Source organism: Phascolarctos cinereus, unplaced genomic scaffold (genome assembly GCF_003287225.1).
Source record: "Phascolarctos cinereus isolate Bilbo 61053 unplaced genomic scaffold, phaCin_HiC Scaffold_3;HRSCAF=262, whole genome shotgun sequence".
NCBI classification, from domain to species: domain Eukaryota; kingdom Metazoa; phylum Chordata; class Mammalia; order Diprotodontia; family Phascolarctidae; genus Phascolarctos; species Phascolarctos cinereus.
Genome location: NW_027555736.1, coordinates 127126493 through 127143604, shown reverse-complemented (window position 1 = coordinate 127143604; position 17112 = coordinate 127126493). Strand labels below are relative to the sequence as shown.

At 34.1% G+C, this 17112-nt stretch overlaps 1 protein-coding gene across 5 annotated transcripts in view; it reads right to left on the bottom strand.

The window, feature by feature from the left end:
* MCTP2 (multiple C2 and transmembrane domain containing 2) overlaps positions 1-17112 on the bottom strand; it is a 285321-nt gene that overhangs the window by 28995 nt on the left and 239214 nt on the right. For all 5 annotated transcript variants that reach the window (XM_078151162.1, XM_020964224.2, XM_020964238.2 and 2 more), the window contains 2 exons: positions 14609-14731; positions 10534-10575 (listed from right to left, as the gene is read on the bottom strand). In XM_078151162.1, the coding sequence (XP_078007288.1) occupies positions 10534-10575; positions 14609-14731 (165 nt within the window). The remainder of the gene's footprint in view (positions 1-10533; positions 10576-14608; positions 14732-17112) is intronic.

The window sequence follows — 17112 nt, the reverse complement described above, 5'->3', positions numbered from 1 at the left end:
TATATATATATATATATATATATATATATATATATATATATATATATATATATATATATATATATATATATCCCAAATAAAGCTCTACTTCCAACCTCTCAATAGCGCCCTAGCCTCATATTTCCACTTGTCTGCTGGGTATCTCCAGCTAGATGCTTGACCTGCACAGTTGGGGGCATCTCAGAGCATAACATGCATAAAACAAGAATATATCTTTGCCCTTAAACTTCCTCCTAACTTGTCTATTTCTGCCACTCAGAAACTCTGGCTGGCAACTTCAGAATTCTCTTTGACTCTTCTCTCTTCCTCACTCCACAGTCCAATTAGCTGCTAAGCTTAATTGACTCTTCTTCTGAAGTGTTTTGCAACTGCAGCCTCCTGTTAGTTCCCATTGCAAAAGACTTTCTTTAGGTCCTTTTTTTCTTTCTTTTTCTTTCTCTTTTTGACTATATTACTGTAACAGTTTCCTAATTGGATTTCTTGTACCAGTCTGTCCACTTAAAACCATACTTTACACTAACCTTAAAAAATTAAACTTTTATTTTGAACTTAACAATTCCCTCTGGCTCTCCTCACAAAATTTCTATTTACAAAATAGAACATAAAATGAAGATATGTGAAACCATGAATCTCTATTGTGTACATTTGCTTTAATAAAAGCATATAACAGATTCAATACATTACTTTCAACTTATTAAAAATAGTGATTTTTAATTATTATAGATTAAGTCCTGCGTATCTGTGTTTTCTTCTAATTCGTCATACTACTTTCAACTGCCTGTGTTTTCTTCTGGATTTCCTTCTTTTTTTTTTGTTAATTTTCTGTTCACTCTGTTCACTTCACTGACCATCTTTTCTTTTTTTTTTCTTTTTACTTTTCTGGCAATAGTATTGCTAAGCCCTCTATCCCCCAAGTCCCCAATCTCTGCCCATTAGGAAAAAAAAAAAGAAAAACACAATCCTTTTTTTTTAAGAAATAAGCATAGTAAAATGAAAAAAAAACCCCGAGATTTTCTGTGTTCATAAAACAGTTCTCATTCTACATCTTCTCTATAAGGAGGTATAATCCATGCACTGGGTTTCTAACGCACTATTGTGATCAAGTCTATCAAAAGATTTTACCACCTCCCTATTTCTTACTTGATCCAAGGCTTTCAACAGTGTGGCTCCAGCCAAACTTCCTAGTCCTGTCTTCTATGGTATCCCTTCTCATGCTTTATACACCAGTCAAACTAGACTAACAACTCCATCCTCCGCTTTTACCCTGTCTTATTTCATCACTGTGCCTTTGCTCATGCCATTCCCCACGTCTGGAAATCCTCATCTGCTGAAGTGCTTCTCTTCCTTCCAGGTCCACTCAGTTTCAGCTTCTTCCATGAAAACTTTCCTGACCTCCCAAATGGAAGTGAGTTCTCTAGCCTTAGATTTCTCATAATACTTTACCTGCACTTTTTAAGTTTACTTTACTTTGCGCCTATTCCATTCAGGTACATGTCAAAATTATTTGTGTGCACGCATTTCTGAACACATGCCCCTCTACTTCTGCCTCCTCAGTCTATCTTCAGTGCCCAATATAGTGCCTTGTACATATTAAATACTTAAAGAACATTTACTGAATTAGATATTCCCATAGGACAAACCGCTTGTACGTACATGCCTCTAGGTTTACTCTGAATCAACCCCCAAAGGGAAAAAACATTGGGTTTTTTTTGTGGTAATCAGTGTTTTATAAGTATCATATATAACTCCAGTTGGATGAAATAGCCTTCCTTTCTCTCCTTAGTTCCTCTCAATACATGAAGCCATGAAGGTTTCTTTGTTTTGTTTTGCTTCAAAGAGGATTTATAACAACTTCTTGAAGTGTTTCCGCAATCCACCTGTCCTTTGAGGTCCAACTCACCTCTTCTCTTTTTGTGAAGCTTGGCTAGTAACTCCACCCTCTATTGTTTTCTTAGTGCCTTAACATCTTTTTGCTTCTTGTGTCAGATTCTAAATGCTAATTGATTGTACAAATAGCACATCATTCATGGAACAAACATTTATTCAATGTCTACTGGGGGCAGAGCTTTGTGCTAAGGCTAGAGTATATAGAAATAAGACAAAGATACAGAGAAGAGGCAGTCCCTGCCTTCATAAAGTTTACAGTCTAGTTGGCAAATAAATCAAGGATATAGATAATTATAATACACAGGATATAGGTATATACGTTTTATTCTCTCTCTGTATTTCATTTACTTTGTTATTTTATACCATATGTCATCATGAGCTCTAATTATTCTCTAATTGTTCCATGTAAATTATCTTCCCCCCCCCATCTTTCAAAGTAATTATAACCCCTTTGTGGGCAGAGATTACATTTTATATTTTTATTTCCCAAAGCCTAACACAACTCCTTAATACAATTTAGGCTGACTCCATCTTTTGTTCGCACTAAAATTATTTCTGCCCTCTCTGCCTCTTCTCCTTTTCAATGGACTGCATAATCTTGTATATTCTATCCATTGTATATGTTTTAAGGAAACATGAATTTTAGAGGCAGCATGGTGAAGTGGCAGAAACATTAGACTTGGACTCAGTAAGACCTAGCTTCAAATCCTGCCTCATTTACCATCTGTGTAATGCCGGACAACTCACTTAATCTCTGTAAGCCTCAGTTTCCTTCTCTGTAAAAATGGTCTTGATGATTTCCATTTTAATTCTATTCCTAGGATTCTGTGATCCTTTCATTTGTGGATGAACTATGAAAACATTTAGCTGCAGATATCTATTTGTATTTTCACTTGCTGGTACAAAGAATGGTAGTGATATGGGCTGGGCATGCTTGGCAAGTGAAAAACTAGGTAAAGGTAAAACTTATATAGGAGTCTACAATTTTATGATTTACATACTGAATAAGGCATCAGTACCAGCATCCAACAGAGTACAGAGACTCACTTATTCCAGAGTAAATACCTTATCTAACTTACAGAAAACTGGAGATGACATAATTTTTAGAAAAATGATCTTCCAGGACAAGTCTACTCATGCTGCCCTGAGCTGTAAGAAAGATCATCTGGCAGTTCTATCTATATCATGCTGGCTTTATTTACACATTTCAAATTGAACTACGAAATGTGGTGATAACACAGTTTAGCAAAGACAACATTACATCTGCGGCAGCTACTAAGCCTCCAAGAAAAGTAACACTGATTCATTCAGAAAGCCATAATAGCAATTAAAGATGCTTTCTTTTTTTTTTATACCTAGCACCAAAAAGTAGAGTTGATATTTTCAATATGTAACATAGAAAATGCAAGGAAAAGAGAGAAATACAATGACATAAGCAAGTAGATAAACTAGATAATATGAGCTAAGGAATATCTACTTATGTTAAATTCCTATATTTTAGAAAAAAAACCAGAATAAATGTCACCATGTCATTTTCTGGAGCATATAACAGTATATACAGTATATGCTGTATAACAATATAAACAGATCTATGTCATAGAGGAATAATTAATATTTATATAGCTTAGTAGTTTTAAAAAGTTATATAGGGGTAGAAGTTACCAAGTAATCACACATATGTCATATTTCAGGAGAAATAAATGGGAGGAATTTTGAGTTTTTAGAACTCATATCTAATTATTTTCTATTTATTTCATCGTGGATTGTCAAGAAAAATTGGGCTCCTATGGTCCTAGGAAATGTGATAAACTGTGCATATATGACATAAACACTTAACTTTTTACATTAAGATGCCTGTGTTTCCTTTTCCGTTGGTCCTTGGGAAAATATAAACTGAAACCAAGGTCTTTCCAAGACATTTTATCATCACTTGGGCTGCTTTGGTGACTTTAAGATAATAACTATATGATTCATTAAAAACAGAGACTTCAAAGGTTTAAAATGTATGTTCTGGAGTGTTTAGGTAGATTAATAATGAATATTCTGCCTGTTTCTGAATAATAACTTATTCTTTTTTCCACCAATCCCAAACCCCAATTGTCACAACTGATTTTTTTTAATAAGGAGTCCAATCTTTCTTCAAGGCCTTTTCTCTTCCTAATTTCTCAGATGATTACAGCACTGTAGGTGAAATAAACTAGTCTTGAGCCTCTGGGAGAGAATTAACACCATCAAAATGAATTTACAACTGAGAATTAATTATACAATCAGTATGTTACTTTAAATCTTTCCTGCATGGTCTGATTTAAGAAAAAAAAAATAACCCTTCATTTCTCCATTAATTGCCTGAGTAAAAACAGGGACACATTGCTGAAGATTGACTATGCCAGGGAAAAATATATTTTACATGTTTAAAAATTAAGTAGTATTTGTCAAAATAATGCACATCAACTTTGTCAAAAAATAGATTCAAATCCCTACCTTCAAGTTCTTTGTTGAGTATGTTATTCTAAGTATGAATCAGACTAAAAAATGCCTAGTTTTGGCAAAAGAATGCAACACGTCTCTAAGCCTGACATGACTGAATATTGATAATCTGAAGAACTATAAAATTCAGGGATAGATTTTAAAGTGATGTGCAGCATGGAAAAAGTCTCTAAAAAAAAGTCACCAAGAGTATGAGCTAATTTTTCTTTATAAGCAATAGAAAGTGTTCTGAGGATTTCTATCTGAATGTACTGGGAATTGCCTTTATGACTCCCTTGCTTTGAGAAAGCTTACACTTAAAAAAAAAAATCAAACCACTTTGTATGTTATTAGAATGGGGGTGGGGGAGATGTTCTAAATTCTAGTAGAACACTTCCTACTCAAGTAGTATCTATTACACTCAATGTTAGGGAAATGAACACAACTGAGAATTTTGACTTTGAATCAATATCAGTTCTAAGTGGTTTTATGCTGTTCTAATTTCCTGTACATTACATAAAGCACTCACACACTGCACATGTAACTTTCACACAATTGGTATTCATCAACACATTTTTTGGCACGCAACAGGAAACTCATCTGGTATCAAGCCAGAGGGCTCAAGCAGTAAAAGTAATGAAGAAAAAAAAATGGTAAAATAATGATAATTCATGAATGAAAAACCTGGGACAGTTTTAAAAAAATCTTCTTTGGAACTTTTGCTAGCCTTCGGGCAAGTTTAAACTTTCATGAAAAGCTTCTATGAGGCAGATAACCCAGAATGACATTGTCACTGCAAGCTAAACAGGGCTAATGTTTCCACAGAATTCTTTCAACAGTAAATGTAAAAAAGGGTTTCTGTTTTGAAAGAGAACCTTAGAGCCTGAGATTCTATTATGCTTTGGATCCTTTAGGTATGTGATGTAACACATGATACAAATCACTAACTACACCATATTTTCCTCAGAACCCTAATTTATTAAATCTGTTCTTAAAATATGACTATTGAATTTAAAAGATTACTTTCCAATTGAGGACTTTAAAGCTTATTGGGGGGTTGTTGTTGTTGTTGATAGGAGGTGAAAAAAACTGCTACTTCAAATTTTGTATAACAAAGTGGCACATTAGGAAAATTAGACCCTGGTTCCCATACCATGCAGAAGTGATAGAAACTCATTAATAAACATTTCATACTTTATCATGGCTAACTTAGTAGAGAATAGATAACAGATAATAAATAACAGCTGCCATTCTAACAGATACATGAAGAAAATACAGAGAGGGACAGGTGACTTTAAAAATCAGACTACTCATAAGACTATTCAATATTGGAGTGAGAAGGAACTTTAGAGTGCATCTAGTCCAAGGCCTGAAATCCATACATTAGGAAACTGGGCCTAGTTAATTGGCAGAATTGGTACTAAAATCCAAGACAGCACTCCCAAAGAGTAGAGTTCTTTCTACTATGAACGCAACACTGAATCTCTTTTATTACATTTTGAATGGAGAATTATCCTTGGTTGACAGGAGGATATAATACTCATTTAAAAGTCCTCTACACAAAAGCCAAACTACAGTACTGTGAAGCACACACTTTCCTCTTCAGCACAAAAAGTGTCAAATGTGAGTTGGGCTACCTGAAAACAGTAAAAAGGACTCACTGAAACATTCAGAATATCCCTGAACCAGAAAGTAACTAAACTTCCTGGAGCAATTGGCTTGCTTTCAAAGTAGGTTTAAATATGTCTTGTATAAGTCCTACAAATTTTCCAATATGACCTTTATTGGTAATAAAAGCCAAAATTCTGCTTTGAAAATTTATGAGAAAAAGGGTTGTGTTTTTTAAAAAGAAAATTTGAAGAAGTTGATGTCTCAATGAAATGCCTACAGGAAATGGAGAAAGCAATCCCTTCTGATTCACAACATGAATAAACTGATAATTAAGAATTGGCTCTGATCCATTTTACTATTAAAGTCTTGAAACTATGATGGCATGGTAAAAATGTTAGCAATTAAATCAATTCATAGCCAAAATCATATTAAATCAAATTAAAAGGAGTTAAATCAAAATGACCATTTACTTTATTACTTTGACCATAATTCATAATCAGGCTGCTACAAAATGTCATGTAGATAGGTTTTTTCTTACCCTTTGTATATCTCCCACATACATACATGAGCAAACAACTAATCATACAAAATTAATTTTTGAACCAAGTTCTTTCCTTTTAATTTCTAGTTTAGGAAGTAACACTTAACAATCTTCAAGTACTGTTTAACATACAGTACTACTCCCTTCCAGCTGGTCATAAAAAAGTATATTACTAATAAAAAAAAAGTAGTTCTGAGTTGAACATTTTCCAAGGAAGGGATAAAAGAAACTCAGCCAACTATTCTCACTATCAGTTTGGGAGAAAAAAAAGTCTCCTCCAAGGACAACTGGTATTCCCTGATAACAATCTTATGGACTATCTCCTTTCTACTTGGTAAAAATGCCACAAGATAAGTCATTCTACCTACCTAATCCAAAGTGTCATCATCCTGAATTCTCAAAAAGGACCATTTCCAGCACACATGTGTATCTCTCTCCAAAAGCTCTATGCATCTATTAGTGGTAGGAGAATTCATGAGTTTGGAGAAGGCAATCCAATTTAAACACTGGAAAAACCCCTGATTTCAAAAGTACTTAAATGTTAATGATGATGACCCGACTGGTCAAAAGATGAGATAACTAATATTTATATGTATTTTTCATTACAAAATATTTCTCAATCAACAAACATTTATTACGTACACTTCTAATCTCTCAGAGCAAAGGAGGTGTATCTTCTCTCCATAATTTATATTTAGGTAGTAGTCCTTTAGGAGAACATGTCATGGAAGAGCTTAGTCCTCTCAACAAGATGTAGAAGACCTGGAGTCTGCTACTGTGACTTTTGGCAGTCAGATTTTTTCAGACCACCATGTAGGCAAGGTGTTTTTAACTTTCCTCTACCCAACCCCCGCCCCAAACAGCAGTAAAAAAAAAAAAGTTCTTTCAGCTTAATTTCTCTCCTTGTGCCCTTATCATTCCTCCCTCCTGATGTTAATGGTAAATGCTGAAAATCTTCTATGTAAGTGATTGTTGGGCTGGAAAAAGAGAGAAACTCTAATGCAATTATTTATACCTTCAGGAACGAAAACAAGATATTATTGTCTTGAGTGACCTTTCCTAAGTATGGGGATACAGCATTTTACACAATAAACTCTTGGTTCATGTTTCAATTACTGACCTTTACTGTGTAGAAAATTAATGCAATTTTCATTGTAATCCATCCGTACAAATAAGGCCCATATGGAAGGATTCCACATGCTAAATCTAACACAAATAGAAAATGTCATCTCTTTGCTACCAGATGAACCTTGCCATTATCTGTTCTGCCGGGTCCTCACTGAATTCTACTTGCAAGAAGCAATTTCTTATATGTACCATTAGTTACAAGAGAGAATGGGCATCCTATTTTTGAAGTTTAGCTTTTCAAATTCACTTTTTTAAAGTCAGAAAGCTATCTACATTGAAAAGTCTTAGTGAAGTGATGAAGAAAGGAAGCCGAGTATGCTAAGCCAAATTTTGGTTGCTGGTACAAGTTATATTCAGATACCTTAAGAAATGAAAACAAGAAGTTTCTACAATGTAATCTTACAATAATTCCTATTGCAGAAGTTAAAAAAGAATGGTAGGTCCCAACACTGACGTGCTATAGTCTGGACTGTACATTCAAAACAGCCAGAATCTCTGCATGTATTTGTCAATTGAGGAGACTGCCAAGGAGGCTAAGAGTTTAGTAGGGAGGAGATCTGACAATTAAGGGTTGTCATTTTCAAGATTGATAGTTTAGGTAGAAAAGAGATCTTTTGCTCTTCTGTTTTTGAACTAAATGTCTGTGTATTTAGAATTTGTAAACACTTCATCTCTTAGAGGGTGGGTTACAATTCCCAGAAGCAGTGTCTGACACTTCTAACATACAACAAAATCCAGAAAAGTTCTGGGTAAATATCTTGTTGTAGAACATTAATGATGGCAAACAGAAGTGTGTGCATCACACCACAAACTTTGTATACAATATACTGATCTCAGTCTTAGCACTTACTAGGACAGGGTTGGGGGATTGGGAGAGAGTAAAAGTCATGACATGCATATAGATGTGTGTACAAACACATATTCATTGTCATAAGAATTTCAAAGTTTCAAATTTTCATTCCTTTCAAAGTCAATATTATAATTTGTCTTTTTAAGGAGTGAAGAAATACACATTGGTAGAATGTGAAGCTGCTTTTTTTAAGGCTATCAAACCTTTTGGTAATAATGGAGGAGGGAGGGAGAAGATGAGGATGGAGTATTTAAGAACATCTATTTCAGGTTCATGGAATTGTAGGAGAAAATATATCTCAGAGTAAAATTTTTATATTTGAGGGAAATACTTTGCTGATATATTCTCTAAAGATGCTAATGGCTGATATAAAAAAGACCCTCATTCCTCAAATAAATGCCAAGCCAAAGATTACACTTAAATAAGATTATTAGAGAGGTATCGTGTCATGGGGGAAAAAGTACTGGTATTGGAGTCAGGAGATCTGAGCTCAAAACTTACCTGAGATGCTTATTGACTGCAAATACAAGGGCTAAACATAACATCTCAGCGCCTCATTTTCTGTGTACCATAGAAAAGCTGGTTATGGGCTTGAGAGTAGGAATTTATAGTATTTTAATAACATTTAGGATATAATTAGGGTTTAAAGTTTTATATAACTTATTTCTTTATAACATGCTATTTATTAACATTCAATGGTCAACATCTTGGTCACCTTTTATTTATTTATTTATTTATGTTTGTTTGTTTGGTAATTTTTTGACAAGATGATTGGCTCTACCTCTCAGGGAATGTCTAACACAAGGGAACTAACTTGGATCTTAAACAGTTTTTTTTATTGTGGTTGTGACAATGAGATGTTAACCATGAACTCTATCTATGGTCCTGTCAATCCAGAAGTCAAAATGGCCCTAAATAACAGAATGCTACTTTTTATTTTGAAACTTTATCATATAATGAAATTTGTTTCAATTTAATAAATATAAATAAAATAATATAAATATAATTTATATAATAAATATAAGTTGAATTGATATGGTAAATGCAAAATAATGTAAAAATAAAATAAATATTGAGTACCTACTATGTGTATTCATAGAAAGTTTAGATAAGATGACCTTTCTTGACCTTATTGAGCTTTTAGTCTGACACAGTCATAGCCTTTGACTTAAAGGCTAATTCTGGGCATTGTCCTCCTCATTGTTGAGCTTTAACCACTTTTTTCTCTAAACCCCAATGCCTTGCTCTTCTATTATGCTCCTTCTTCTCTCTAATTTAGTCATCAAGTCTCTTAGGTTTTATCTACCCTAGTTTCAAATCTCTACATGTTTCCCGGAAGGAGGGAAGTACATTAAGCAAATGATGTCTAATTTGGCATTTCACTTTCTTCATTTTATTCCATAAGGTTTTGCCTGAAAGTCTAATGACAATAAAGCAGCAGGTTCAAGAGTATTTCCCTTGAGAGAACAATGGGCAGACACACTTGGATCTCCAGATGAAAATGGTGCCAGCAACAGCTGGGGAAGTGACAGACTCACACATTTGGTGACCAGACCAACAGAGTGAAAATATCATTCCAAAATAAGAGCTGTTATACTTTAACTATTTTTATTATGACATAGTGTCTTTTCTCCAAAAACTAAAAGGCATATCTCAGGTTGCTTCACTTAAAATCTTAAAATGCTTTGAATGTATGTGTGTACATACATACATATATACAGACATAGATATATATCTTCATATTATTTTGCTATTTCATCATGTTTTACCTCTCTCACTTTTGTCTTTTAAAGATAACCATAGACTAGACATTACTGTGATCTCCAAATTAGCCTCCTCATAGATATTTGACTTTAGACCAGGCCTATACAACTTTCTGCCTGTGGCTGCTTATGGCTCTTGGGCCCCTTGCAGCACACCAAAGGATTTGGGGCAGCCCTGAAAAATTTAGGGGAAAACATCTTTTATACATCGAGGAAATTCTTTGGCATACTGCAATGTAAGCTGCTCGCTGCTGTAAGTTGTGCAGGCCTGCTTTAGATCTACTCACCTTATCATCTTCATCATAGTCTTCTTCTCTGTCTGTGCTTTCCTGAAAGAAAAACACAATTCATTATTAATTATATCCTACTGACAATTACATTCAAAACATACATTAAAATATTTCATATATTTGTAAAAAGATCTCTCAAAATTTAAGTACCGTTCATTATTTTATATTTCTAGAAATTGTAAACATTTTGCTACCTCTTCTTATCCTCGTTACTCAGTAAACTCTGGGGGAATCTCTATTACCTCAGATCCAATATATTTTCCTTAGTATACCATTTATGGTTTTTCACACTTGATCTTTTCCTATCTTTTAAAGTTCTTTTTCTCATTACTTCTTTCCACACAATATATAGACTAGCTACATTGGCCAACTTGATATTCTTCACATATAATAGTCTACCAGCAGCCTACCTTTGCATTGACTGCCCTCCATGCCAGAAATATTTTCTTTCTTTACTTCTACCTCTTGGAATGAGTGGCTACATTCAAAACTCAACTCATATGCCACTTTCTACATGAAATTTCTCCTGGTCTCCAGAGTTGTTTTTGCCTTCCCTCCCAAGATTAACTTGTAGTCATTTTATTTATCCATTTTATAGCTATATTCTAATAAACATTAGAATATATATTACATATATGTAACATATGTCATATAACAGTTATATTCAAATGTATTCATTTTACATATATTCTGTAAATACTTATATAGGTATATTTTGTCATTTTACTAGAAAGTAATCTTGAGGAAGAAGTCAGTTTCACAATTATCTCTGTATTCCCAACAGTTAGCATTGTAGCTGACCCACAGTAGGCATTTAATTGTTTGACAATCTATATAAAATTTTTAAGAATAAATATAACTGTTAGAATTGTACCCACAGTTTGAAGGCAATGGCCTTTAAAATTCTTCACCAAGGTCTACTGTCTATAAACCATTTTGTTCTTATTCTGACAAATGAACCAGTTGGCATATTAAGGCTGAGGACTGCACACTTAGTTTATTCCAAGCTCATTGCTACAATGAGCGCTTTCTCTTTCATACAGTGCTGAAAGATTAGATAGTAGAAAATACAGCAGTATTAGTATAATCAATCTCAAGAACAAGATACAGATTTCTCTATGGCATTATAATTTAGCTTTGGTTTCTGTGGTGACAGGTGATTGGATTAAAAGACAAGGCAATGATCTGAACTTGAGGGCACTTGGCTCTCATTCAGGTGGTGCTAGAACAGCTGCCTGACTAAAAGGTCTGTTAAGTTTAGTTTTTAAAAATTTGTTATATAATAGGCAGGTTTAAACCATATCACTAAAAGTATGAGAGCTCATACACATCTATGTATAATTAGTTCTTAACACCTGATAGCTGTTTGAAAGGAATGCTGGATACTAAAAATTGGGGTTTGTTTTAAGTGCTAAAATCTTCCTTATGCTTCCTAGTTAACAGTACAAGACAGAATCAATTTCTCTCTATGCTCCATGAAAAGAGTTTTAGAACAGTAAGATTAAAGGGATGACTCCTTGAATTTACTGGAGTGGACTTTACTGATCATATAATGCCAACTAACATTGGCTAGAATTTGGTACCAAAGACTTGATTATCCTTGAATTTCACATGCTTCCATTCTGACCAACTTCACAGAATATGATGAGTATTCACTAGCAGCCTGTATGACACTCAGAGATCTTCAGATGAAAGGAAATAAAGTGCTCAGCACTGTCAGCAGGCAGTATTTCATGCAGGCAAATGAGGTCTTTAAAATAATAATAAAAAAACTCATCTCTGACTAGGGATTGGGAATAACTTAGCTTAAATGATTCATATCAGCCTCAAAACTTAGAAGTACATATTTTACCAGTTAAGCTTAAAAAATGTGAAAAGTTATTATGCCACTGACTACTGGATCTCAAGCTCACCTTTCCAAAAATAAAATGCCAGATCTAGAATTTGGTGAACCTTAAGTCCCGGCTATTTTTCAAGCTAGAAATAATTTTCTTACTCTTTAAAAGACTATTTATTTAGTACATTTTTACCAAAGAAAGTTTTACTTCCAATATTTAACAAAAAGAAAAAAAGAGCTACTCTATTCAAAGGCAGAGAGATTTAGTGGATAGAGGAAGACCTGAGTTCACATCTTACATCATACTTAATTAGCAATATTACTATGGGCAAGTCACAGCATTATAAATTTTGGAAGGGACCCTAAAAGTAATCTAATTCATTTACCCACCTTACAGATGAAGAAAATGAGGGCAAAAGAAGTGAAATGACTTCCCCAAGATCACACAGGTAGTAAGGTACAGGGCCAGAACTGGAATCCAAGTCCTCTGATTATAAATTTGACATTATTTCAGTGCATCATTATCTATGACTGAATTATAGACCAACTGTCTATAGGAAAAGGGACCTATTGGTCCTTGAGCTTGGTTTCCATACCCAGTTCACCCATGTTTAGAGAGAGTATACATTGTAAATGAACTGCCATTGATGCTACCCTCCTACTTCAAAAGCCCTCGAAAGGTAGGGGGTAATAATCAATTGATGCTCCTTTTAACCTATGGATCAGAAACTTCCCCTCATGTTCCCCTAAGTCTTGTCCTCTAGAATAATCATCTTAGATAACTTTCCTTGAATCTATTTATTGCTAATCTAACGGCCTTTGCCCTTGCCCCTCTTGACTTTTTAATGACTTTTACACTATCCATCATCTCTTCTTCTGGATATTCATGTCTTCTTCGGATTCCAAGGCATTGTTCTCTCTTGGTTATCTTCCTGCCTCAGTGGTTGCACCTTCTCAGTCTCCTTTCTTGAGTAGTCATCCACCCCACCACCCTTCATATACATATACACACCAAGTGTATTTATCTCTCAAGTCTCTGTCCTCAGCTCTTCTCTTTCTTCTCTTTAGATGGTTTTCTTTGGTCATCGCATCAGTTCCTGGGAGTTCAATGGTCACTTCTGTGTATATGACTTTAAAATCTATATGATTACTCTAATTTCTTATCTAAACTCCAGTTTTGCACTTTCAACTACCTGCTGGATATCTCTATGAGCAGCTCAAATTCAACATATTCAAAATGGAATTCATTATTTTCTTTCTTAAACCTGCTCTATTCTCCTGGTCCCTAGGGTCACAAATTCAGAATCTTGTTGAATTCCTCCTTTCTCACCCCTCGTATTGAATCTGTTGCCAATTTCTATTGTTTCCATTGTGCTTCCACAAAATATATCATATTTGTCCTCTTCTCTCCCTCCTTGGAATCATAATAATAACTTATATGTGTAAAATATGTATAGTTCACAGAGTTCACAGTTATGTAAGGCATATAGTACAAGTATTCTCCCCATTTTATAGATGAGGAAACTGGAACTCAGGCAGGTTAGGGGACTTGTCCTCAGCTAGTAAATGGTGGATTTGGGAATCAAATTCTGGTCTCCTGACTCAAGATACTTTCCACTAGACCATGGTGTCTCTTATGTAATCAATTTATTCCATCTGCAGGGATATTATTCTTAATATAAATCTCATCCTAATAAAATAGCATGAAAATTATTCGCAAAGGCAAATCTTTCCAATCTCTTGTACAGGACCTAGATTTAATCATACAAAGGATTTTATCAACCCACACCCTTCTAATGAAGTCAGATTTGGTAACTTGCTTAGAAAGAGGATTGAGGTGAGTTGTAATCATATATATATATATATATATATATATATATATATATATATATATATATATATATACATATATATATACACACACACATATATATATATACACATACACACACATATATGTATATGTATATATGTATACACACACATATCTATTCTTTCCACATACATAACATTACAATGACTTCTAGAGTGTAAAAGATACATAACTGAAGGCTGAGCCACTGACATGCCTTAGGGGAAACAGGCTCTGCTACATACAAATAAAAAGATAGCCTCAGTGAAACTAATAGGCAATATTGTTAAATATGTCTAAAATAAAACAAATTTAGATTATGTTTTTAAACCAACAAATTATTCTTTGCTCAAATGTCAAAGCTGATAGGGAGCTTGGCTTACCTGGCTTTCTTGGACACTGCTGACCTTTCCTTTCATGGGTCTGATGAAATTATAAACAAAGAGCAACAATAAACCCAGGGGGATCATGTACAGGTCAAAATTCCAGACAGTGACCAGAAACACCTGAGGGGGAAAAATGAGACAACATGAGAAAATAGTAGGAAGAGAACTGGGATCTATCATCATGGCATTGAATATCAAGTTGCTTTTTTTTCCCCAAAATTTAAGTCTAAAACCATCACTATTAAAAAGTAGTAATAAGGTACTATAAAATGCAATAAAAACAAAAAGGCAGATGAAAAGAGCTTTTGACCCACCAGGAAGGGGAGAAATTAGAAGAATAAACAGTCAGCTAATCAGGGTATCAGTCAATTTTAGAAGTCCCATCCACTAAACTACCCTTGAGCTTTTAGAATACCTATTTTTTTTGTTTTATTCTGTTTCTTTTCTCTCTTCTTTCCCTCCATTCCTCTCCTCTTCCTTCCTTCCCTTTCTTTTCTTGTTTGCTTGCTTCATGAGGTCCTCTGATTATCTAATAACATTGTCAATCAGAAAATGGAGTGATAAGAAATCAAAACAGAAATTATTGTTTTGTGGATATTCCCAGACTAAAAGAAGTTTAGGAACCTGAATTCACTAATGTCATCAACAAAAGACTGCATCATTCCTGCCACCCCCCAGCCTATACTAGTAGGTGGTATTAGTAATAAGTGATTATAGTTCTGGACCAGGAGTTAGGAAGATCTAAGTTCAAATATGGCCTCAGATACTTAGAAGCTATGTGACCCTTGGCAAGTCACTTAACCTGTTTTCCTCAGTTTCTTCTTCTATAAAATGGGGATAATAACATCTACCTTTCAAGGTTAGTTGTAAGAATCAAATAAAATACTTTGAAAATCTTAAAACACTATATAAATGTTAGTGATGATGATGATGATGATGATGATGAAGCAGATTATCATGGGGTTTCTTAAAAATGTAGCGCCCAAGTAGTACACAAAATGTAGTAGGTCCTTTCAAACAAGAAAACCAGAATATGATCAATCTTTTTAAGATCTCAAAGGCTATTTTCAAAGGGCTCTGGTCAAACAGGGATGGATTTTTTCCCCTTACCATAGCAGCTCATAGAAATGTGTTTATCTATGTATACATGTTTGTATACACATGTGTGTATATGTGTATGTGTATATGTATACACACACATGTGTGTGTGTGTGTATGTGTGGGTACATATATGTAGATAGATAGATAGATAGATAGACAGATAGATATAGATATAGCCTGTGGTAAAGAGGATGGAATCAGGGATGTGATATAATTCAGTAGATGCAAATTATGGCTGTTAGACATCAAGAGTGCAGTCAAGAATCTCTGAATTCAAATACTATTTTAGGCTTTACAAAGAATGCATTGTTTGTATGATAGGAAAAATGCAGTAAATTGTGGGCTATTATTTATGAAAACTTACCTATTCCCTTATAATATTCTCAAGGATGTCCTTGATCTTTCTGTAAATTATCTTTATAAAACTGTATAGAAATGGGAAATGTATATATATATATATATATATATATATATATATATATATATATATATAAAATACACATGTACACATGTGTATATGTGTATGTATATATATATATATTTGTGTGTATGTGCATGCACATATACATATATGTTTAATATCTTCAAAGATGCCCATGATGCTTGTGTAAATTATTCTCATAAAACTGCATATAAATGAGAAAGTATACATGCATAGACACACATACGTATATATATGTATACCTAACAGTACTTATGTGTCTGTCCATCTATCTATCTATCTATCCTTATTTTCCCATTCCTATACCATTTTTATGAGAATGATCTATGCAAGCATCAAGGACATCCTTGAGGACATTATCAGGCAGGTTTCCACAAATGACATCCCCCAGTATATTGTATCTTTACTATCATACAATCATCGTGTCCTTTGCAAAGCTTGAGATGATGTTTCAGTGTAGTGACTCTTGACTGTACTCATAACATATTAATATCAATTATTTTTATCTATTGAATTAGATCACACTCTCATTTCCATCCTCTTTACTCTAGTCCTGAAACACACACACATACACAGGCGCACACACACACACACACACACACACACACACACACACACATATATATATGTATATATATATGTATATATATACACACTTATTCCCAGGAGCTGATGTGGTAAGAAAAAGAAAACAAAACATTCATCACCTTTTACCCTAACCCTTTGAACTTAATTGGTTTACTCCTTAAATGACAATCACAAGAATAGCTAAATGGGATTTGATGTGATGGCAGTGTGATAATGAACAGAGGACAGCCCTGGAGACAGGAAGACCTGGATGCAAGTTTTGCCTCTCCAGAGTGTCCAAGCTCAAGTCACCTAATCTTTCATTGCCCCTAGGCAACTCTTTTAAACAATAAATGGCACAGTAGATGTCAATATGCATAGATTAAGGGAG